The sequence below is a fragment of the Sciurus carolinensis genome, chromosome X (genome assembly GCF_902686445.1).
Source record: "Sciurus carolinensis chromosome X, mSciCar1.2, whole genome shotgun sequence".
Taxonomy (NCBI): domain Eukaryota; kingdom Metazoa; phylum Chordata; class Mammalia; order Rodentia; family Sciuridae; genus Sciurus; species Sciurus carolinensis.
This window is the reverse complement of record NC_062232.1, coordinates 11,588,347-11,614,545: the sequence shown is the minus strand read 5'-3', so window position 1 is coordinate 11,614,545 and position 26,199 is coordinate 11,588,347. Positions and strand designations below refer to the sequence as shown.

At 38.0% G+C, this 26,199-nt stretch overlaps 2 protein-coding genes across 2 annotated transcripts in view; one reads left to right on the top strand and one right to left on the bottom strand.

The window, feature by feature from the left end:
* Ap1s2 (adaptor related protein complex 1 subunit sigma 2) overlaps positions 1 to 7,510 on the top strand; it is a 35,916-nt gene extending 28,406 nt beyond the window's left edge. The window contains exon 5 of the mRNA XM_047535380.1: positions 7,183 to 7,510. Within this exon, the coding sequence (XP_047391336.1) occupies positions 7,183 to 7,353 (171 nt within the window). The 3' untranslated portion in view covers positions 7,354 to 7,510. The remainder of the gene's footprint in view (positions 1 to 7,182) is intronic.
* On the bottom strand, positions 315 to 24,584 carry Zrsr2 (zinc finger CCCH-type, RNA binding motif and serine/arginine rich 2). The gene is made up of 12 exons (XM_047535386.1): positions 24,230 to 24,584; positions 23,749 to 23,828; positions 21,448 to 21,535; positions 18,227 to 18,335; positions 16,986 to 17,072; positions 13,993 to 14,031; positions 13,299 to 13,417; positions 7,732 to 7,945; positions 4,840 to 4,895; positions 3,952 to 4,061; positions 882 to 1,509; positions 315 to 755 (listed from the first exon to the last, which is right to left on the bottom strand). The coding sequence occupies exons 1-12, from the start codon at positions 24,265 to 24,267 to the stop codon at positions 662 to 664; spliced, it is 1,662 nt and encodes a 553-aa protein (XP_047391342.1). The 5' UTR covers positions 24,268 to 24,584; the 3' UTR covers positions 315 to 661.
* Between the last annotated feature and the right edge of the window lie 1,615 nt (positions 24,585 to 26,199).

Below are 26,199 nucleotides of genomic sequence, written 5' to 3'. Positions count from 1 at the left end.
GATTGTTTTCAGCACAGGATTTGTGAATGATACAAAATTAAAAATCCAACAATAAGGATATGGGTGCATAAACTGGTAGATGCCCACTGTGCAGTGAGTAAAAATGACAAGAAATGGGCTTGATGAAATGTGATGTTTCTTGTGAAAAATATTCAACGAGAGCTGTATATAATCTTTGAATAAAAAAATGTGTACCCAGCAGCTCAGGAAGCTGAGGCAGGAGGATCTGAGTTCAAAGCCAGCCTTAGCAATTTAGTGAGTCCCTAAGCAACTTAGTGAGACCTTGTCTCAAAAGGAAAAATAAGGGCTGGGGATGTGGCTTAGTGGTTAAACACCCCTGGGTTCAATCCCCAGTACCAAAATAATAAAAAATTTATATGTATATATAAAATGTGTAGATGCTAATAAGAAGAGGAAAAAAGACAAAAACAATGCTCCTGTGTTAATTATCTCTCAGGATAAGAATTAAGTAATTTTCATATTATTGGGTTTTCTGTACTAAACAGTTCATGATTATCAGAGTCAAAATATTTTTAAATAAAATTCCAGGTTATATAGGCTTTGGTCAGATTTGGGAACCCATTTGAGCACATGGTCTTCTATCCAAGAATGTAGTAGCTATAATAAGTAAGATATACAACCATTAAAGAACAAAATTGGTTTATTTGGATTTGGGACTCTGAATTGTTCTGTCTCTACTACCTGACCGCCTCCCGCCGCGACTCCTGGATCTAGATGAGCTCTGGCTCTGGCTCTGGCTCTGGCTCTGGATCTGGCTCTGGATCTGGATCTGGCTCTGGCTCTGGCTCTGGTTCTGGTTCTGGCTCCGGCTCTGGCTCTGGCTCCGGCTCCGGCTCTGGTTCTGGCTCTGGCTCTGGCTCCGGCTCTGGCTCTGGCTCCGGCTCTGGCTCTGGCTCCGGCTCTTACTCTGGCTCTGGCTCTGGCTCTGGCTCCGGCTCCGGCTCCGGCTCCGGCTCCTGCTCCGGCTCCGGCTCCGGCTCCGGCTCCGGCTCCGGCTCCGGCTCCTGCTCCTGCTCCGGCTCCTGCTCCGGCTCCTGCTCCTTCTGCTCCTGCTCCTGTGGCTCCGGCTTGGGCTCCGACTCCGACTCCTGTGGCTCCTACGGCTCCTGTGGCTCCGGCTCTGGCTGCCCCGGCCCCTGCTTCGGTCCCTTTTTCTTCCTCTGCTTCGTGAATTGTGCCTCTCACGATTCTTGGTCATATGTTTGTGAGATTTCTTTGCCCTGTGAGCACTTCTCTTTCTCTCAGACTCCCCATTTCTCTTGTAGTTGTGGTCTGCACTAGGGCTGCTTCTTCTCCTCCTGCTGTAGTATTCGTCGTGGTGGCCCATCCTCTCCCTCCTCTCTGAGTTCTTACCAAAAGAGGAGCCAGTCCGATCCGGAGATAGGTAGATGTCTCTATTAGCTTCCCAAAATTCATTGTTGGGATTTCTGAACACATGAAGAAAGTTGCAGTGTTTTCCTCTTGGACACTGTTGTATTTCAAACAAACCTGCAGTGGCACAGTGAAAAAACAGCAATTACTATATTCTGAAGATAGCACTTCATTCCAAAGGTACATTTCTAATGTTAGAATATGTTTTAATTATTTCCTAAATTGTTAAGAGGCTTACATACATTGATGTCATAGTGTGGTTCCCAGAATTTCAAAAACATTCACATGCTCTAACAACTGGAACTCTGAAAGGTATCAGATCAGAAGTTTTAATTAACCAGAATTTCTGTGCACCTAGTGTACCATCAGAGTGCAACTAAACAAGTGGTGACCACATTACCTTTCCTAGGGCAATTAGATCCCTAATTATACTGAAGAACCAGGCCTTGGGATCCCTGAGGTGACATCTTCAAGGGCACTGTGATGGCAGGACAGAACCACTGGTCAAAAGAAAAAGCCTATCATAGAGGATCCTATATTTTCTTTATACTTTAAAAATAAGATTATAGTCAGGCATGGTGATGCATACCTCCAGCAGCTTGGGAGTCTGAGGCAGAAGGATTGCAAGTCCAAGGCCTGTGGGCAACTTAGCAAGACCCTATCTCAAAAAGGGGGGCACTGAGGATGCAGTTCAGTGGGATGATGGGAGAGCACCCTTGGGTTCAATCCCCAGGACCACATACACACAAAAATCCAAACAAAAAAAACCATTAAATTCCCATTCCCCAAATATATAAAACAGCTAGAAATGAAATACCACACACTATATACAAAAATTAACTCAAACTGGATCAGAGACCTAAATCTAAGTGACAAAACTATAACTCTGAAGAAAACATAAAACATTTGTGACCCTTGGCTAAGCAATGCATTCCTAGATATGATACCAGAAAAACTAACCAAAAAAGTGCTGGGCTTCGTTAAAATAAAATAATGCCTAGTATGGTGGCTTATGCCAATAATCCCAGCAACTCAGGAGGTTGCCGCAGGAGGATTGCAAGTTTGAAACCAGTCTCTGCAACTTAACAAGAGCCTCTCTCAAAATAAAAAAACAAAAAGGGGCTAGAGATGAAGCTGAGTGGGGTAGTGTCCCAGTACCACAAAAACTAAAATAAAAACCTTTTGTGCTTCAAAGGACACAAAATAAAAAGATAACCCACAGAATAGGGGGAGATATATGCAGATCATATTTGCGATCAAATATGCACTTGTATACAGAATATATCAAGAACTCAGTAATAAAAGGAGAAACAACATAATTAAAAATGGACCAAGAATCTGAATAGACATCTCTCCGAAGAAGATATAGAAATGGTCAATAATAAGAACACAAAGAGATGTTCAATATAATTAGTCACTAAGAAAAACAACAAAGCTCTTACTTAAAAAACAGGGTAACTCAGTGTTGGAATACTTGCCTGATATGCACACGGCTCTGAGTTTCATCCCAATAAATAATAATAATAATAATAATATAGTCACCAGCTTTAGCAGAGTTAAAGCTATACTCAGAAGCACCTCACTGAAATCACACAAACTGGCAAAAGAAACAATCATGGAGAAAACAATTCCATCTCTCATTCTCAGAGCCTTTAAACTTGAGGTCTAATGGTTCTTCCAGTTTCCCTAAGCAAGGAATTCTAAAATATTACCCCTGCTTCATAAGTGGTTTTAAAATGATCGCATCCATCAAGATAAGGCTGCTAGGTCTTTATAAATTATATATATATATATTTTTTACTAAGAGGTTTTAAGCAGGTGAGAGCATTGAGCAAAGAAACACAAGTAAAGGGAAGGGTAAGTATATTCCTGAGGCATAGAGCATCATTCCTTCTCACCTGGGAAACTTGTACAGGGATTCAGCTAAGCCCACTTTTAGAAATCGGAAAATAACTAGGACCTCAAAACTGCTGGCTATGTTCTACACAGTGCTGAATCACTTCCTGGTTCGGCTACCACTGCCCCATGAGTCAGTGTAACTGAACTCATCAAAGGGACACTCAACTAATCCTTTACCTCCCATTTGGTTTCTAATGAACAAGAGCATGATTTCCAAAGATAGGAAACATTATCTATAGGTAATGGTTATGGTAAATAAGAAAGATTCTTTAGGGAAAAAAGATGGAAACAAACAGCTTGAGTGAAGAGAGTCAATGAATAGAAAACACCTCTGAAACTGCCACAAGGACAATATGGCTGCCTGTAAATACTTCTTAGGCTTCCTGATTTGTCAGAAAAGAATCTAGGGCTGAAGATTGGAAGACTGAAATTCTAGCCCCAGTTCTGTCACTGATACATTGTGACCTCAGTCATCTCCTCCACAAAGTGACCCACAAGGTCTATTACAGATCTAAACTGCGTGTCCTTTTTATGATGTCTCTGCTCATCTGCATGGAGCAAAAGCAATGCCTCATCCCTTTAAAAGAACTTTTTTTCCCCTAAGAATATCCTTTTATATAGTGGGATAATTGGGGGGAAAATCATTATGTTGTTTCTTACCACAAATTGCCATTTTCCATCGGGTCACTGGACAGAATTCACACTGAAGCTGTCGTCCTGCATACCAACGTCCGTTAAACAGAGAAAGGGCTGCTTGGCATTCTTCTTCCCTTTGAATCAAAAATCAAAGGATGTCCTTTATAATAACTCTAATAGATACATTAATCCTATTATTAATTAACCCTTTTACTCAGTTATCATAGGACCACCAAGTTTGCTGTTTTTGTACTACCTAGGGAGTCTTCATTAGAACATTCAGGCTCCTGCAGCTCACAATTTATTCGGGAGCCTTTTTAACTAACCCTCTGAGAGGTTTTGATGCATGGAAATTGGCTTGAGTCAAAGCTTCTTAATCCAAAAGACTGGACCATTAAAACTGCAGAAGTGCTTTCCATTGTTAGAGCCTGTGCTTTCTTAGCTAGGACTGCTGTGCTCCTTATTACAATGGCTAATTGAACCTACTAGGCATGTTGCGGCCTAGGCAAACAGCAAGACAAGCAGAAATGATAGAGTAACTATTCTCCTAGCTGGTCAAATGCACACTCAGATCATTTGGGGCTTCGATCTCTGGCTCTTTAGATTTATATTTTATATTCTCTATTCTAGTTATCCCTTTTCAAAAGTTTGTACTTTAATTATTAAAATTATACAAGTAATACTATCACCATATTGTAAAAGATTCAAAACTATACTGATATACAAAGAATAAAATATAAATGTATTCTTTTTACACCTCTTCTATATTTCTATGTCAGCTCTTAATATTAACGTTTTGAAAAATGCCATGCATATGTAAGGTGTATAGCCAGTGAAAAAGTCCCAGATGTCAACAGAAACAAAAGACCATACCATGACAAAACATGAGATGTTTATATTCACAATACTTACGACTGGTACTGAACATACACATTGCCCCTCAGATGAGGTTCCAAGTTGCAGCTAACCTAAGGAATAATGAAAAATGCTATCATAAAAAAATTAAAAAACACCATTCAGTCATTAAATGCTTTGCCAGGCTAACATTCCCAAAAGTAATTACTAATCAAAAATTCCGAAACAGATACTAGCCCACTCTTGTGTCTATTTAAGGCATATTTCAGCACAGAGCAGCATTGCAGGCCCCAATTATCTGATCCCTTGATGATCAGCTCTGCTTTTACCCATAAATATAAAATGTTTCACACATGCATAAAAATACGGAGAATGTAAATCATCCCATAGACACACCACTCAGATTTACAACATTTTTCATTCTTGACTGAGAATGTTTAAATAGTAAAACATTGAAGGCCCAGTTGAAATCCTTCCGTCCTAATCTTCTCCCTTCTCCATCACATAGGTGGGCACTACCTGGAGGTTGGGTGTGGCCCCTGTATTACCAAGTAAACACTAATGCATGTATACATATATAGATTTATGCAGAAACAAATAATGCACATACACACACGCATTCACACATATATGTGTGCCAGGAAAAAATGTAACATGTATACAAATGTTTACCTATTATTCAAAATAATACACATTTATGCATATATATGCAAAGAAATATGCATGTGTATTATTAAACAATGTATTTTTTTGCTTTGTATGTTTTAAAACTTTCTAAAATGGTATTTGTTCCACATTCTTTCTTCAAGATATAATAGTGTAAACTTAATGATTCATCTGAACTAGTATACACTGGGTACACCAAATTAGCAAATTTATGTATATGCTTCTCTAGTGATGGCTACCTATGGTGCTTCCAATTTTCCATCCACAAACAGCGCTGTGGTCAGCATTCTTCAACACACCTCTGTGGGTGTAAGGACCTCTCTAGTGTGCACAACCAGAAGGACCATGCCAATGTGTAGTTTACATGTGCCTTCCACTTCACAAACTCAGCTGCTCTCTGAAGAAGTTTGACCAATATATCCTCACCTACTCTTGGGATTAACAGAATTTATAACGTTTTGGCCAATAGGTGTGAATAATGTCTGATTTTTATATGCACTATTCCTATTACTAATTAGGTGGAACACTTGATCATCTGTCTTCAAAAATGACAAGTTTGATTTATTTCTTTATTATGGTATATAATAAGGTCCTCAAATATACTGACTAGTGTTTAGTTGTTCTCTTCCAAATTAATCTATAACTTTATAAGTTTGTTGGAGAGCATTTTTATTACAGCATCCCAAAATGGGCAGGATCCATATTCAATGACAGTTTGCAACACCATCCTTAGAAGGAAGAATGAAAGGCCTGGAGTGTCTATGCCAGCTGGGCCAGAGACCTTTAAGATTATTTAATCCAGTGGTTCCCAAGGACCTGCTATTAATTTTCTGTAATGAATCTGATATTCTGAAATTTTTCCCTGTAAAAATTTACTAAATAGCTTTTCTTTTGTAACTGCCAATGTGATTAGCATGATCTTGGTCATTCTATCAAATTTCTAAACAAAAGAAAAAAAACGTCCTGGTTAGTGGATGCAGTCTCTCACAGGTAATGCTATGATTTCCATTAACCAGTCTGAAGTTTTAAAAGCAGCTCTACCACTACCATATCACAGAAGTAGTATGATCCAAGAATCATATGAGGGAAACCACTGATGTAAGCAAAAATGCACTTAGAGATAAAGTGACAAGTCCAAGAGCACAGGCTTAGTCACAACACAGCTGGCGCTTGCTTCAAGGTCGTATCTTGTAGGTGTGACCACACACTTCCACTTTAGTGGTTATTGCTTGTGCTGAGTAGTGCCAAGACAGGAAGGTATACTCCACAGAAACAAAAGATTAAGGGAGAAAGACATTTTAAAAGAATTTTTAAAAATCTTGACATCAGTTAATAGAAGCATGGCCTTGAATTTCATGAATATATCTGTTTCTTAGCTATTCCAACTCTTTACTGTCATTTCCAATAGCAGATAAATACCATAGATTTGTTTATTTTTTTTCCAAGCTAAGGGACATTTTCCTTGCCCTAACATAACAAAGTCATTTGCGTTCAGATCTGATCAAACAGACAAGTTAGGAGGCTTTACTGTTAGGATTCAACTAATGGGTCCCAGGAGCAGCAGAGATCACATGGGACCTTGAATGTTTTAAAATAATTATGTGTCATCTGAATGCCTCTTTTTCACCATGGTTTTGGCGGCATTATGTTCAGTACTGAAAGTAGCCAATGAATAAAAAGAATGTTTAAAAAAAAGAAAGAAAAGAAATCAAAAGATCTATGTTTCTTGTGTAGTTCCAGAACCAAGAACGTGCATCTTGGGCAGAAGTTGCAAGCAGGCACCATGAACACAGTGCCCCAACATGCTCAGTGAGTGGAGCTGAGTCCTGCTGCATCACCACAGCTCTAGGTGAAGTGCCTACAGAGGAAGGAAGGGGCACACTGTCCATCACAGACAGTGTCTAAGTGAAAGCTTGGGCAGCTATGTGCAAGGACCTGATACAGAAAGTTCCAACAGGAAAAGAGTCCAAACAGCACAAAGGTACTGAATAAATGAAGGATCCTCTCCAACCCAGACCCCACTAGTCCAAAAATTTCATACTAATACACAGTTATGATTTCATGTGGTATCTTTATGGCATGGTTCTTTTCTTTATGGCATCTATATGGCACCAGAGTGGAGGTAGAAAAAGAGAAGGGATGAAATAAACGACATTTACTGAGGGCTTGATCCTGGGCCAGGCATATATTGGCACACAGCTCAACCCAGGTAAATAGTCTGGGCCCCAGCTCTCTGGGGTACTTCAGGGTGAGGCACACAGTCCCCTCCACACAAATGCCCACCTTGAATTGAATCACTCTTCCCACATTCTTGAACTCAGGCAGCACGTCATCATAGAAGTCAAGAAACTGCTGGTAGGTTTCCTCTTCGCTATACTCCAGGCTCGCGTCAGGGTCATAGTCATCCCTCCGGCACTGCTCCATTCCAAATGTAGTAAACATGCTTTTAATAAGAAGGGTGGGACTTGATGCAGGGAAGTTATGTTTACGTGAGCACCTGCACATGAAAAAAAAACCAATTCACTAGTCCAACAGTTAAAAATCATTTATGAAAAAACTTAGAGATAAAGACTCAAGTAACTTAGCTGTTTTGACTTGCCTGGAAGATAAATCCTACTCAGATGTCAAGTTTCAGCAAGTGAGAAAACTGTTATAAGACTGACCAATATATTGGCTTCTCATTAAAATGTCAGATTGGGCCGGGTGCAGTACACCTGTAATCCACACACCTGTAATCCCAGCAACTTGGGAGGCTGAGGCAGGAGGATCGCAAGTTCGAGGCCAGCCTCGGAAACTTAGCGAGACCCTGTCTCAAAATAAAAATAAAAAAGGGATGGGGGCATAGGTCAGTGGTAGAGCACCCCTGCGTTCAATCCCCAGTACCACACACACACACACACACAGTCAGAGTGGGAATGATTTTCAACTTCATATGCCATGAGGTTCAGAGGTTATTTTTTTTTTTTATGCTGGGGATGTGACTCAGTGGTAGAATGCTTGCCTAGCATGTATAAGGCCCTGGGTTTGATGCTCAGTTCCCCACCACCACAACCAAAAAAAAAGGTTAATAGAAAGCTTCTTATATGTTGAACCACAGGGAAAAAGAAACCCCACTGGTGTGACAGATTATGGTGACAGGCATGAGATGCAGGATGTAGGACTCCTTCAGAGGAAAATAAGAATTAACAATAGAATCCTGGTACTACATGATCTTCAGTTAATTTACATGCTTAGAGAACAGGACAATCTAAGAATTTTCAATGAGTAGAGTATTTTAATCTCATCTATGTATAGCACTTTACAGTTTTCCTGCCATTTTTATATTTTTTTCCCTCTGATTCTACAACCTTCAGGACAGTTGGTACTAGTACTATCCCCACTTTGGAAAGGAAACTGAAATTTAGAGAAGCCCATCTGCCCTGGTCATATGGTTGAAAGAGATGGATCTGAGAGATCTGAATTCACCTACAATCCGGTGCCTGTTCATTATAGAATATAATAAATATAATTTTTATTTAATGATGGCTCACCACTGTGAAGAACAATTTTCTTTTCACAGTTCAAACTGGACCGAGGTAAAGTTGATGAGGCTATGTCTGAATAATTTTTTAAAAATCCTTTATGAGTTTTATATTTGCTTCCTTTTTCTAAAGTGGGAAAGAAATATGTAATTCAAAGTTCTAAATAAACAAAATTTTCTTTGTTAGGCTTCTAGCTAAAAATCAGTAAAATAGAGCTGGGGTTGTAGCTCAGTGGTACAGCACATAAATAAATAAATAAATAAATAAATAAATAAATAAATAAATAAAGGTATTGTGTACATCTATAACTAACTTTTTTTAAAAAATCAGTAATACAAAAAGTTAAAGAATAGGGCAAGTACTAGGGAAAAACCTTGACCCTGAAGTGACTATTACTCATGCTCACTTTCCACAGCTGTAATATCCATCTATGCACCTATGAGAATGCACAACACACACCATGCCCAACTGTTCCACCAATGCTCATTAATGTGAAATTTTCTATTTTCCAAATGATCTCTTGGATTATTCAATTAGAGATCTTGTAATTAGACCCATATTCTCAAGTACTGCTACTGACAGCACTAGGAGCAAGGATTCAACCTGGCCAGCAAGGTTTGTGTTTTTTTTTTTTTATTTTTTATTTTCACAGACTGCATCTTGATTCATTACACAAATGGAGTACAACTTTTCATTACTATGGTTGTACATGATATAGATTCACACCATTCGTGTACTCATACATGTACATAGGGTAATGATGTCTGTCTCAGTCCACTATCTTTCCTCCCCCCCTCCCCTCCCCTCATTTCCCTCTACACAATCCTCCATTCTTCCCTTACCACCCCACCCCCATTATGTATCAGTATCCACTTATCAGAGAAAACATTCTGGCCATCAATGTGGTGAATCAAAATTTTACAAGTATGAAGCACATATAGAATTAGACAAGGAATCAACTTAGTGAGGTTAAAATTCTGCTTACAGGATTGTTAGATCTGAATAAAACTGGCCTTAGTTCCCAGGGTGTCAAAAGAGCATTCGTCAATTTTAGAACAGAGCCAAAGTCCCTGTCTAGGGAAAATCCCTGCTTAGCCTGGAGACAGTCCTTATAATCTGAGGGTATTCAAAAGGTAGCCCTATACCTCTCACAGAAGTCAGCTAAAAGAAGCTAATATGTAGGAAGGAGTCTAATGCTGTGGTACCAAGGCTGTGTGGTTCTCAGAATTACCTGGAAGAGTGATTTCTCCAGTCCTGCCCCAGAGTTCAAGGGGTAGAGAACCCGTATTTTTGAAGTAATTCCTCACCAGGTCCTGATGATCAGCCAAGTATGTAAACTAGAGCAGCCATGTTTGGCATGCTATTTACCCACAACACTGATACCTGAATCAAGTCAAATTGCCACAAAAACAAACCGTTGAATATTACTTAACTCAAGGATGACAATAAATTGTGTGGGTATCCAAAGGACTCCTCAGGAACAACTGACTATTCTTCTTTTTCCTCATCTCAAGGGAACATTTCCAATACTCACAACCTTTGTCCTTCATAGGATCACTGTGTTACATATGAAAGTTAGACTATAATCATTTATCAAAGGTCACTGTAAGAAACATTCTCATGAAAATCACACATCAACCATTACAAAAATTCTATCAAAGTTACTGTCTACCTTGCTATTTAATGTCTTTATCCAGGATTCCATGGGAGACACATTTAGAATTCAGTGGCTAGAAAATCTTTGTCTTCCCAGAGATACCATTCGTTCTTCTTTTTTGGTAAGAAACATATAGCTTATTATCTTCCTGGGATGCATTAAAATCCAGAGTCAGAAGCATCATGCATTCACAATAAATCACTTTCTCCTCTTTCCTTTGCTTTCAATTTCCTTTATTTTATTTAACTTAAAGCAGTTGGTCATGAGCCTCCTTTAAATCACTTCTGGAAGTAGGTGGGGTATAATAATTCCTCCATGATAATGTTGTTTTCAGAGGAAAACAAAAATAAAACTCCTCTCAAAGCTGTCATTTGAAAAAAACATCAATTCTCAAATGTTCTAATTGGATTCTGTATTAATTACAAAAACAACCAAAGAAAGCTTAGGTTAAAGAAGTGTTTCTGTGACAATCTGACAAATCTTAAAAGAACAGAATAGCTATATCTGAAGCAAATCACCACGGCTCTCTGTAAAAAGGGAAAAGAACAGTGTACTTGTCTGAAGCAATGGGGTTGGGTTTCCTAACTGCTAATTTCACAGAATTTTATGTCACAACTCATCACTTGAACAATGCAAATACCTGAATCACTCTCATATTTTGATAGTTATAATAGTGAAATTTCATAGCCCATGAAAACAATAAGAAGTGGTCACAGATTGCTGGGTGTAGTGGTACACACCTGTAATCCAAGCAAGTCTGGGGGTTGATGCAGGATTTAAAGTGTGAGGCCAGTCACAGCAATTCAAAATAAAATATTAAAATAAATATCAAAATTAAAAATTAAAAGGGCCGGGGATGTAGTTCAGTGGAAGAACACCCCAAGTTCAATCTCTACTATCACAAGAAAAGAAAAAGAAAATTGGTCACAAAATAATTTGACCATAGTCCATATTTCCTTGAAATGACTCTCAGATGGAATCAGAGTCTAACAGATCAATTTCCTTTTCTCAAAGAAGTGGCTGTCAACCATTTAGGACAACCCCCCTTCACTCACTTATGCCCAACAGAAGAATCATCCAGGTTCAGGCTTCCCTAAGTCTTAAATTTCAAAGTGTTAGAGATATATAACAAGGAATCCTGGGGCTGGAAAAATGTTAAAGACAACTTGGTTCAACTACCCACACAAATGTGAATTCAAACTGACTCAGTTGTCTCAGCAAAAGTAATTTGCTGTATGTTTTTCTTTGGTGGGAGGTGTTTTATATTATTAGTTTCTTGCTAAAATTAAATGTACATGTGGGAAATGCTTCTAAAGGTACCAAAGGGAACAAAGTCTCCTTCCCTTAGTCCCCAGTTCCTCAAGAGGAGGTTTTCTACTAGATACCAGATCCTATAAGTCCTGTAAGGTGTTCATGGCATCTACAATCCCAACCATAAAATATAATGGTTACATACTGGACATCAATCCTGGGGCACATTAGAAACAACTGAGGACATTTCAAAACGAAGGCCATCTGAGCCTCTAAGATTCTGCATTATTCAATTTTAGGTAGGACATAATTTTTGAAAGCTTCCTAGACAATTCTAACATGCATCCAGGGTTGAGAACCACTAATTTTATAAGATGAAAAACAGTATGAAAGCATAAATTTTAAAAAAAAGAGAAGACAAAGCTAGAGAAAGTTCATATTTTCAAAGAAGTGGGGGGTGCATTCAGGCCATGAACAATTTTATGAGTCAAATAAACCTGAGACAGCACACAGTTTCTCATTAAATACATATGAATTTCCCTATTCATATCACTTTTTTAGGATTAATAAAGAGTAAGATAGGATTACATCTTATCTTCCACAGAATGAATATATAAAAATAATTAGATTTTTGCCTCAGATGGACTCATTTGCCTTAGAAATTTGGAGTTGTTCATTCATAAATAAGTCAAATTATAAAAATCACCATTACCTGGCATAAAGTTGGCGTTTAAATATTTGCTAAATGATTGAAGAGATCAACATTAGGTTTCGACATGAATGTCTTGTTTCAAAAGCATTGTCCCCCAGGAGGCAAGGAGCAAGAATGTATCAGAGACTAATGGCAACAGTACCAATAATGAAAATACCAGCAAACACCCAGTGCTCACTCCTTCTTTACTCCTTCCGGCCTCACAGCCCCCTCAGAAGGGTGACACTGTGTTTCAACTCCATTTTGCACATGAGAGAATTAAGTCACAGAGGGTTTAAGAAACATTCCTGAAGAGAAGGCCAAGAAGTCAGTTTTTGAACCCAGGAATCTGTTTCTGAGTCCTTTACCCATGCCAAGTTTTAAAAGCCTATTTGGGGCATAGTGTTTACCATTCAAAAGATAAAGCCCAGCTGCTCATCATTTTCCTGTCCAAGTTGTTCATTGAGGACTCACGTGAGCACAGGACGAAACCAACAAACAGAAGGTCCTCCTAAGGTTAGGGAATGCAAAGGACACACCTGGCTCAGCCCACCCAGGGAAGAGGGTTAGTGGGAACAGAGGATGACCAGCTTGGGAAACAGAAGCAGTAAAACAGCAGCAGGGGCCTGATGATTTCAAATTGAAGTCCATGCCTCTCCCCAAAGGAGTCCTCAAAAACCTCCACATTTTGACTCACTTCATTCTGACGCGATAAAGCAAAATTTGTTACCTATCTCCAAATCTGCAAGCTCCCGTTTTACTGTAGAATGGACAGTTGGCACGATCTTTCTCCATTATTCTTAAATCTGCTGGTGGCTCTGGGTTCTGCCAGGTGGTACCATTTTCCAGCTGTTGAAAATAACCATAACTTTACTTGTGGTGATAAAACCCATGAAAGACTAAATGTTTCCAAATATATTCAAATATTTTCATCAAAAATTAAAATGGTTTCAATTAAAAACATTCATATTTAAGTTATAACAGGCAATCAGGACATGAGCTGGATTTCTCTCCTTGGCTCCTGGTCCCTTTCCCTGATCAGGCATCACTACTGCTACCAAGGGCAGTCACCAAGGTTTCCTTTTCATCCATTCTTAAAAAGACCCAAAGACTTACAGAGCCAACATGAGAAAACTAGAAGTTACTGTCAATCAAGGTAAACTGACCATTTGGGGTTAATAGTATGTGATGTCATCTATACATACTTAAGGACTCAAAATAAGTACAGTCCATAGGGTGATTCAATACCACTTGTTTTTGTTCATTAATAAACTTATTGCCATATAAACTAAAATGCCACAAAACTGATTCCAGATATACAGGGGTGATCTAAATAGCCTACCATCAAACTAACATTACTGAACTATTGTTTCTAATGAAATACTAACTGGCCTCCAATGCTTAATGAAAGGTTATGAAAATACCTCATTTTCAGCCTGATCCAGCATCTTCTGTACAGCTTCCTATAAATGGTGCAAACATAGGACTAATGAAAACCTGGAAGTGAGGTAAGTCACATCTGGTTTCTCTGGTTAAGAATCTAATGTGTAACAATTAAAACATACACGCACACACACATACACACACAGGGCTTTAGGTTTTGATTTTCTTTCTCAGCACAAATGTTCTGAAAAGCTTTCCAAGAACACAGCTTAGAATTTTTATTCAAATGGAAAACTGACTAGATCAGATTGAAAAATATTTAAAATATAATAGTTTCCGTAACAGTACTATTTAGTATATTTGAGTATCTATACCACATTCTAATTTTTAAGATAATGTATTGATGAATATTATAAACCAATACTAGGTGAAACATTATAACTATTTAACAGAAGCTAAAATATGACCAGTAGTAATTAGGATTTATGAGAAATTTCAAACTTTTCAATAAGGCAAAGGAAGTCTTGCAATATGCTAATAAATTTCTACCTAATTGGTATTTAAGTTTTAAATTATGTTCTACAGACTTCTTTTCACTAGCTCCTTAAAGTGATTCATAAGATTCATGTATCTAGCTGCTTACTTGATAACTACCTGGTCATGGAAGAGTCCTTGGTAACTTAAAAGGCTCACAACAGAGGTCTGCCCACCCCTCCCCAGGGCCACATGCTACACCCTAGCCCCCAAACAGAACTCCTGTTGTCCTCCCCCACCCACCCACCTAAATACCCCCCTTAGTAACTGGTGCTGCCATTTGCCCACCTCTTTAAACAAAAAAACTAAAAATAGGACTTGAAAACAGCAGCAACAACAACAGTAACAACAAAAACTAAAAATAGGACTTGTATTCCCCTCACTTTCCTTTTCTTCTATCCCATTCAATCTGCCAGCTGGATTTCTGTTAACTCTGCTTCCCACACACTCCAAATCTGTGAACTTATCTCTTTAAAGCACTACTTTCATTCAAATCACCATTATCTCCCATTTGGAGTAGCAGCCTTGTAACTGGCCACTCTGTTTCCCTCTTGCCTCCTTGGTTACCATTCCCCATTCCCCATTCTTTGCATGAAAAGTTAGAATGATCTACTGAAGATAACATTATAAGTGGGATGAAGTAACTTCTGGCTTAAAATATCCTTTAATGTCTTCCCATTGATTACATTTAACAAAATCTAAACTCCTTTAAATCCAAGAGGCCCTGCATGGTCAGACTTCCTACCCTCCTGACCTCTTCCTATGCCCTGACCTACTTTCCTTTGGACTCTAGGTTTTGGGTGCCCTGACCTTCTTTCCACTTCCAGGCCTCTTCCCAAAATCTGTACACTCAGGTGTAACTCAAACATGACCTCCTCAGAGATTTCCTTGACCTGGCAATCTGAATAAGTATTACTCTGTCCCCATCACTCTATCACATGACTCTCTGCTTGCTTTCTTTGTAGCATTTAACATTATCTTACTGTCTTTTGTTATGTTTTGGTTACTTATCATCTGACTCCCCCATCCAGAAAAGTACCTCAATGAGAACAGACTGTGTGCTTTTCACTGCTCTATTTCTGTCCACCAAAGAAGTGTCACGTACATAAGAGAAACATACATTGCATGCTAGGGATCAAGCCCAGAGCCCCACATGTAGTGGGCAAGCACTACTCTACTCTACTGCTGAGCTCCATTTTCAAGCTATGTCCACAGCCCTTATTCCTTCACATATGCTCAGAATTTATTTCATTTTGTCTACTTCTCCTTGATGTCTGATCAGACTTCCTTTGAAACAAAGGCATAAAAGAAGCATTAGCTTTTATTTGATCCCTAAAAGAATAGTCTACCATTAAAATAGAAATTGATTCCTCTCTATAAACTATGACAAGCTCCAAATAATTTTTGCACCCCCTAAAAACCTAGTATGTTATGTTGCTTCATCTCAAAAGCAGTACTTGAATAAGGGTATAAAAAATTGGCACTAGAACTGATGCTTGAGACTCAAAAAATATAGATGTTGGAGGCTGCTTCTACCCCAACATGACTAGGATGTAAACAAATGTATTCTTCCCCATTATAAGTTGATTACCCAGTTTTACTGTATTCAAATTTAGCAATATTCCAAAAAAGATACATCCTGATGAATCAGTCAAGGAAAGATGAGCTGTGTTATCTTTGAAATAAATACACTGTTAAGGAATAGCAGCATAATAAACCAAGTCAATCTTTAAAAAAGAGTCCTGGAAAATATAGATAATACATACATAAATATTATCAATTTTTTAAAAAATGACCAACTCTGTGTTAGCTACAATTATCTTTATAGCCCAAGTTAGAAAGTCATGATTTAATAACAGCAAAAAAGTTTTCTTAATTCCTCACTATTTGAGCTCCTGATTTCTTTAAGTCAACTCATTCTTGTTGATGTGTCATAAGTTGTTAAATTTCTTAAGAACTAAATTAATGTGGAAACTGTTCAAAATAGTCTCTAAATAAGCCAACAAAAATACAACAAAACCTCAGAAAAACATAACTTGCTATAGAGTGGTACGCAGCATAACCCAGGAGCCAGCTGTTTTGTAGAAATGTTTTACTGAAACAGCTGTAACCATTTGTTTACATATTATTTATGACTGCTTTCAGGGTTCACAGGCAGAGCTGGTTCCATACAGACCACAAAGGCTAAAATATTAATATCTGGCCCTTTAAGGAAAAAGTTTGCTAATCACTGGTATAAAGGGTAAACTGGGTAAAGCTAAAGAAAACCTCAATTTAAGGAATCTATCATCGAATATCCCAAAGAACATCATAAAGAAATTAGCGTGTTTCTAGACTAAAAATCTGGCTCTGGCTCTTTCCAAACAAATGAAACACCAAAAAACAAGGAAAAAAGAACCCAAACCCTGACGTGCCCATAGCTTTTTCTTCAAACCCATCACCCAGCACATGTGTACACTAAGAAGATACGCAGCGCCTATCCTCCTGTGACAGGAATCACCTCTCTTTCTCTCTTCTCCTGCAGTTTCTGCTCCTCCTCTTCTCTCTCTTTTCTCTGCTGTTCTTCCCATTCTTCCTTTAACTTTCTCTTTAAAGGAAAAAAAGAAGAGAAGGAAAGGTCATTTCTTTTCTGACTTTTGTCACTTTTTTTTTTTTTTTTTTTTTTGGGTGCTGGGGATCGAACCCAGGGCCTTGTGCTTGCAAGGCAAGCACTCTACCAACTGAGCTATCTCCCCAGCCCCTTTTCTGACTTTTAAAAAACATTTAACATACAGAGCAAATAAATGAAAAGAAAAACTGAAAATATTGGTAAAAAGGACAATATCAGTTTTTTTTTTTTTTAAGTTCGAGATACACACCACTTTTTTTTTTTTTGGTACTAGGGCTTGAATCCAGGGGCACTTTACCACCAAGCTACATTCCCAGCCTTTTTAATTTTTTTTTTATTTTGAGACAGGTTCTCACTAGGTTGAGGAGGCTAGTCTCAAACTTGCAATCTTCCTGCCTCAGCCTCCTGAGTCGCTGGGATTACTGCCAGAAAGATATGCCACTCTTTTTTTAATTTTTTTTTTATTTTTACAGACTGCATTTTGATTCATTGTACAAAGATGGGGTACAACTTTTCATTTCTGTGGTTGTACACAATGTAGATTCACACCATTCCTGTAATCATACATATACATAGGGTAATACTGTCTCATTCTACTTTCTTTCCTTCCCCCAACCCTCCCACCTTTTTTTCCTCTACACCATCCAAAGTTCCTTCATTCTTCTCTTCCCCCGACCACCTCTCCTCGTTATGTATCGTCATCCACTTATCAAAGAAAACATTCAGCCTTTGGTTTTTTGGGCTTGGCCTATTTCACTTAGCATGATATTTTCCAACTTCATCCATATACCAGCAAATGCCATAATTTTATTCTTTATGGCTGAGTAATATTCTATTGTGTATATATACCACAGTTTCTTTATCCATACATCTATTGAAGGGTATCTTGGTTGGTTCCACAATCTAGCTATTGTGAATTGAGCAGCTGTGAACACTGATGTCTGCATCACTGTAGTATGATATGCCACTCTTAATGAGAGATATATTGATTAACTACTTAATTAGTAAACTGTTTATTTGATTAATACTGTACCTCTTTTTTTTTTTTACCTAAAAAGAACAAATAAATTTTATTTATTTATTTATTTATTTATTTTTATTGTATACAAATGGGATACATGTTAATACTGTACCTCTTGTTCTTCCTGCCGTTTTCTGGCTGCCTCTTCCTTTTCCTTCTTTATTCTGAATTCTTCTTGTGCCTTCTGCTCCCTTAGCAACCACTCCTCATGTAACTTTTGCCTATTAATTAATGATGTAATCAAATAAATGGGAATTAATCTACACACAAGATAGCAAAAAGAAACAAAAAAGACATGTTTTGAGAATGATTAAAATACCATGAAATATATTTTCTATAAAGCAGTCAAGTGGGGTAGGAAAACAAGAAGATGTGATAAAATTTTTGGACAGGAACTAAGTGTCAGCAAGTATCTTCCTAGAGAGTAATAAGCTACAATCACTGGTTCTACATTTCATAGGTGTGTATGACTATGACTTCTCCTTTAGGCTGGTCACAGTAATGTTTAGGTGCCAACAAGTGGATAACAAATTTTGAAGCAACATTTAGCTTTTCACATTATGAAAACATTATACTTCCTATTCTAAGCATTCAAAAATATGGCAATTCTATGAAAACCTGGTTTGCCGTAAACCTTGGACTATGACTCCACACAGTTAAGAGACTCTTTTGGTTTGCCTTCAAACATCTAAACTGCTGAAAAGACAAAAATAAAACTACACTGTGAGCAGGTCTTTAAAATAAAGAAAGCTATAGATTTTAAGATGAAAAGAAGTTAGAAAAATAGTGAGTGTCTAGTTGATTTTTTTAAAATGACTAATTATAGGAAATGATGTTATCTTAAGGTGGCAAGAGTCTCAGATATATGATATCACAAGTTTCTAATTTAAAGAGGGGTTATATTTACAAAGTTTATTTGCTAATCAGGTGTTTAGAACCTAGATTTCACTTTCCCACCAATTTTTATAAAACAGAAATGAAATATTAGAAATTGTTCTATATTACTACCACAACTTTAGGAGCTATATATGGTTTTATGTCCAGTCTTGGGACCTAGCCACAATTTTAAATATTCTAGAAAAATATATTCCATTTATAACTGCAGATTCCAAGGACACATCTTTTAGCTATAGTAGAGGTTGTGTATTACATATGTCAATGTTCCTATGTGTGCTTTAGGGAACCATGTAGATGCTTCAGTGTGCAGAACTCTGATTTATAAATCTTTTGAGGAACATATTAATTGTATATAATGGGACAAAATGTTATATAAATTTAGGACCACAAAATTAAGATGTTAAAAATTTTAATATTTAATACTTGAATATACTATTTATCTGCTTTAAAATAGGATGTAAATCCATATGGTACTTTCATATTATTAATTTCCCTGTTTTTCAACATTAGAGTATGCAACTCATATAGGAATAAACAAAAGATCCAAGGACCACAAAGACACATGTATATAATTTAAAAGATGCATTTCGAGTAAATGCGAAAACAAAAATTACTTCCCTATTTCATTCCATATGTATTATTTTTATGACAGAAATCTGTAATAGTAAGAGCTAGATATCATAGCACCTCCTAACACTGTGTTAAGCACCATACACATATGACCTCATTTAATCTCCACAATTCTATGAGGTAGATATGATTTTATCTCCATATTGAAGACAAGCAAACTGAAGTTCAGACAGATTAAGAAAGTTGAAACAGGACTGGAACTCAGATCTGGCTGAATCCAACTCCATGTTCTCAATCACTATATTATATATATTTTTTGACATTGTGATAATTCCATCTACTTCTGTACTTTGGTAGATAACAGGAATCAATTACAAGAAAACAGGCAACATTTCCGCTGATCATGCTAAAGAGCCAAAGAATGTCTATAAAGTTTATTCTGTTTTTTAAAAAATAATGCTTGTTTTTATTGTGGCAAAATGTACATACCGTAAAATATACCATTTTAACCATTTTTAAGTGAAAAGCTGAATGGCATTAAATATATTCATATTGATGTGTGCCACATTAAAAACAAACTATTCACTGAAAAAAATGCTAAGAGAAAAATAGATACTTTCATCATCACAGAACAGTGGAGACCTTTAGAAGTCAGGCAACAAGGCTAGATATTATGAAAGTTGACAACATAGTGAAGTAATTCCATAAGGTCAGTTAGGAGTAATGACAATTGAGAAAAATGTGTATCACACATGAAGATAAAAAATTAGTACCCTTAATCAAGTAATAACATTATTTACAAAACACATTCAAAAAACAAGTATCCCCAAAGAGAAAGCTGTAAGACTTAAGCAATCTACCAACAGGTAATAAAACATACACAAAGGCCAGGCACAATGGCACATGCCTATAATTCCAGCTACTTGGGAGGCTGAGGCAGAAGAATCTCAAGTTCAAGGACAGCCTAATCAACTTAGTGAGAACCTGTCTCAAAAAATAAAAAGGCCTGAGGATGTAGCTCAGTGGTAAAGTGCTTATGTAGTATGCACAAGGCCCTGGGTTCAATCCCCAGTGCTGACAATAAATAAATAAATATATTCAACTTTACTAATTCAGAAATGTACTTTTGAAACGTTTTACTACGGTATTTTAAAAAACTGGTAGTGTGAGTGAAAATATAGGGAAACAGGCATCCTGATTCACTGCTGAAAGGGCTACAAATTGCAAACCAGTGTACCCTTTCTACTCTGCTATCCACATTTTACATAAACTTATCCTTTGATCACAATTTCATTTTCTGGGTATTTCCCTAAAGAAATAATAGGATAATTACCAGGGATACATAAGCATGGATGCTTATTACAACTTTTTATATAATAGTAAAATCCATTATAACCTGAAGTCCACTAGTAAAGAACTATAAATTATGAATAAAGAATAAATTATGCTACATCCATACAATGGATATTGTATTGCCATAAAAATGGTTGAAATAGATCCCTGTATCAACATGAAATATATGTATTATGTGTCTAACAAGAAAGCAATTTGTAGAAAAATAGGCACAAATATCATGCCATTAGAGAATTATACTTGTTACAGGACATTTATACTTTCACCTTCTTTGCCTGTTAATTAATTTTTTTAACATTTACCAATTAGCAAAAATAGTATAAAATACTTCTATTTTTAAAAAAGGTATCTAGTTTTAGCCCATTAGCTAGAGTTTTAAATAGTTTATACAGAGTATTTTTAAGACCCATTTTGTATAAGATTTTATACAGAAAACAAACCCGTACTAGCTACTGAAGGCTAATAATATTCCTATAAAGTATCAGAGTTCATTTTATTTCACTCAGTGCTGACCTCTCTCTTTCCAACAGCTTCTCTTCTTCTAGTTGTTGTTCTTCAATAAAAGCATCCTCCTCTCCCTCTTCCTCCTCCTGTGAGACTCCTGAGAAAATTCAAATGTTTCATTAAACTTTGAGTATTGTAAATCCTTGGTCAATAATTCAGGGGAAAAATAATATAATCTTTAAACTTTATAATTATGGTAAAACCTTTGAAACTTTTCTAATAATAAGGGCTCTAATTGCCTAAATCTGGTACAAAGTGATCATTGGGGGAAAAAAATAATGGTGGTGGATAACACATTAAATTTTCAAATTAATCAATGGTTCCATAGTAATACTCAAAAAGGTGGTGAGATGTTGGAAGGAACATCTTTACATAAGAATGGCAACTAAAAAATGTAGAAAGACTTAAGCAGAATTTGTCACTTTTGCAACTCCTGCTTAACTCAGAAAAAAAGATGCTAAAAACATTGGATGAAAGCTTCTTGGAATGAGGATATTTACATTATCTTGAAATGTTACCTCACAGATGAGGATTAATTGTAAAGGGGGAAAATGTGCACTTACAGTGGCATGATCTGTTCACTCAGAGTGGAACAGACTGTCATTATAGTTCTTATGTTGCATGCAATAAGAAGTTTATAATATCCATTCTGCAGCATTTTGGCACAAAGAGTGTAACCTGATGCTAATGAGAAAATAAACTAATCCAGAATGCGAAACATTCCACAAGAAAACTGGCTTGAGATTTTCAAAACAGTCAATCTGGTTTAAGAAAGTTTTGATATGGCCTGTATATGATACCACTGAATTACTGTTCATTTACATAGGTATAAGTTTGGTATCATGGTTCTGCAGGAGAACATCCTTATTCTTAGAATAGGCAGGTTGAATGATTTAGGGGTGAAGTGCTATGATACCTTCCATTGCTGTGCAATGGGTTCAGAAAAAATGTATGTATGTACATTTCTCTATAAACTGAGAAAATAAGATCAAATGTTAACAATTGACAAAACTAGCTGAAGGGTTCATGGGTATTTATTGTACTGTTTCTTCAACTTTCTATGCATTGGAACTGCTTTAAAATAAAGACATAGTAAAATAATTTTAAATAGAAGAAAATTTACATTTTCTATTCAAAATTTAAAACTGAGAGAAAAAAACAGTGAAAATGGGGTGGGGGGGACAAAGTAATCTTAAGGAAATGTAACAGAAAAACACAGACTTAAAAGAAAAAGTCTTTGTTTGTCATATGTATTGAGTATAGTTCTAACCAAAGGCTCACGCAGTCCAAGATCACTACAATAATTTATTTTTCTTAAGTAGACTTTCTTATTTCAGCACTTGTAACTGAAATAGGCAAAAAATTAATGCTAAGTTCTAACATAAAATGATAAAGACAAATAAATTAAGATCTAATGTTTGTAAAGGTCCAGAGATATGACTGATTTACTCAGAGGTATGCCCACGGACTAGGCAGGGCCTGCAAATAGTTGATACAAGTATCTGTTGAATGACATATTCAACTCCCCATCCCCCACTGCCAAAACAAGCTCACTCACTCCTCAGAGGTGATCACTAACGGTTCTGAGTGCAGCATGTTCACTACATGTACAGTCAAAATATATGAAAGGATACATATAAACACAATATATCTAATTGTATTATATATGTAACTGTATACCTAAAATCATGCTACAAGCTGGGCACTGTGGCCCATGCCAGTCACATAATCCCAGTGACTCAGGAGGCTGAGGCAGGAGGATCCCAAATTCCAGGTCAGCATCAGCAATTTAGTGAGACCCTCAGCAACTTAGCAAGACCCTATCTCAAAATGAAAAATGAAAAGGTCAGGGGATGTAGCTCAGTGGTAAAGTCCCCCTGGTTCAATCTCCAGTACCAACACCACCACCACCACCAACAACGATGATAATAATTCGAGTCTTGTATTACTGAAGTTTGGGGGAAACTTGCAAAAGTCTAATTAAAACTTTCAACTCATGCTGGGTTTACAAATAAACATATTCACCAAATACTATGTACAAGGGCTTTGCTAGCTGCTGTAATTCATAATGAATGCAACGTAATGTTAGGTACTTTATAAATACACAATCAGTTGATGATGATTAACCTTGACTTTCCCCCTCTAGTGCATTGTTTCTGAAACGGGTCTAACATAGCTTTACTTGGAAGACAGCAGTCACAGCAATTCCTCATCAGATACAGTATTTGACTTCCGACACTCGGGGCCAAGTTAGGGCGGGAATAGAGGGTGCAATTTCATACCCAGAAAACCGGATAGAGAGTCTACTACCTGAGTCTCTCAGTCGCGCGAGTTCCTGGCGACGCTTCTTCCTTTTCTCCTTCTTCAGGGCGGCCCTGTACTTTTTGTGACTGAAAGATTGAAAAATAAGTGCATCAATGTCAGCGGCTGCACCTGCAGCACTGCCCGGGTTCCCCTCTTCCCGGCGCTCACAGACAGGAGACCTCTCGGATGCATGGGACAGAAACCTTACCTCCAGTGTTTTAATTACAGAACATGCAACTACGATTACCTCATCCCTCCACACCCAAATAGCAGCTTTTCTCCAATTTGCCACCTGTTCCCCTCGGTGCTTCCCTAAGCTCACGGACGACCGTTGACAGCCAGGGAAACGGCGAGGGTTCAAGCGAGCGCGGTGGCTCCCTTTTTTGGCCCAGCTCCCCTTCCCTTCCTGCCTGCTCATCCTCCATGACCGGTTTCGGCCTGCTCCGTTTCTTTTTCTCTCCAGTCCATCTCCTCAAGCGGAGCTTACCTAGGTTTCTCAGGAACCATCATCTCGGACGCTGCCATTTTACCGGCGCTGACCCACCCCCAAGATTTGACCGGAAGAGGCGGGATTAAGGACGGAGAGAGCTAGCGCAGGCGTCGGTGCCGCGCTGCATCAGCCCGGGCGGGACCAAAGACCAAAGGCGGGAGGTTTCGTTCCGTGACTGGTCTGCCAAAATCCTGCCTCAGTAAATGTCTCCTTCCCGAAAACTCTGGGGCACTCGCTCCGCCCAGGAAGTAGTCATTTTCTTCTCAGCCCTTCCTCGATACATCATAGTGGGAGCGTGGTGGCCAGGAGGTCAAAGGCATACCTCCCCCGCGTTTTCTCATTCACTCACGAATACTCATTCTACCCAGAGGGGCAAGCCTGGCTTCCCTTTGGATTTCTCCAGGCTCCGCCTTCTTCCGCGGCTCTACCTACCAGCGCCTCCAGCAAAGCTTTAGACTCCACCCCCTTCCATTCACGCCACTGGGCTCTTGTAAGGGAAACTGAACCCCGTGTACCCAAGGAGTTTACAATTTGAGGTGCAGATAAGTTAATATATTGCAGGCAAAGATGAAATTTACTTAAAATAGCCCACCTGGGGATTCAGGGAGTTTTCTGATGCTTGTGTTCATCCTGTTTTATTTTTTAGTTGTTTTCTTTGTTTTGTGTTTTGTTTTGGTTTTTTTGGTTCTCAGGATTGAGCCCAGGGGCGCTTTACCAAAGAGCTACATCCCCAGTCCCTTCTTTTTTTTTTTTTTTTTTTTTTTTTTTTGTTCGTTTGTTTTTTAAGACACTAAGTTGCTAGGGCCTCATTAGTTTTTTGAAGGAACATGGTTTTTACCCAAGTGGAGAAGGGTAAGAGCAGGGTTGCAGGCAGATGAACATAAGCAAAGGTATGAAGAGGTGAAACAAATGTTCTGGAATTGGCGAGAATTTCGTTTATGGAATTTCAGCCACAAATTAATAGTGTCAAGGAATACAGCTGTGGAGGTGAGCCGGTCCTAGCTTATGGATGACAGATAAAACACTTTAATTATGTTCTGTAATCAACAGGGAATATAGCTTTTAAGTAGAGGCCTGTTGTAGTGGTATTTGTGTTTTAGGCAAATTACTGTGGTTTGCAATATAAAGAATTAAAAGATAAAACTGCAGCCATTCAGGGTGGGACATGCCTGTAGTTCCAGCTACTTGGGAGGCTGAGGCAGGAGGATTGCTGGAGCCTGGAGTTCAATACCAACCTGGGCAACAATGTAGGGAGACCCCCTCCCACTCTCAAAAATATGAACATAAAATTGGAATATAGTATCACATAATCTAGGTGAGAGGTGATGAGGAATTAAACTGGGTCAATGAGAGTAGACTGAAAAAGTGAAACAGCCCCCACCAACAATCAGATTGTAATGTACCCATACAAGGCCAGGAACAAGGCCAAGGAAAAATTACATTTGTTCTGGTACACATTAATGACCTCAATCTTTTGAGTGACTAAGTAACTTCCCTGGCTTAATTTGTTTCTCTCCTCTCCAAATTAAAATTACTGATATACCCTCCCTCAGTGGTGGAGCATATCTGTAGTCCCAGCATCTGGGGAGGCTGAGGCAGGAAGATCACAAGTTTGAAACCAACTTCAGCAACTTAGTGAAACTGTCTCTAAAAAAAAAAAAAAGGAGTTGGGGATGTAGCCCGGTGGTAAGTACCTATGGGTTCAGTCCCCAGTACCCCCCCCCAAAAAAGAAGATATACCCACTTACTAAACTGCCCTCACTTCCTCCAGTCCCTCCTTAAAATCTTTCAGCTGCAGACTAAGCCCTGCATAAACCTCACCCTTTACCCTCTTACTGAGAATCTTAGGAACACATGTCCCCCTTCACCTCCAGGTTGACCTTGTCCAATTCAGTGCATCAATAATTAGAGACATAGGCCTTGTGGGGTTTTGTTTTTTGTTTTTTTTCTTTGGTACTGGAGATTGA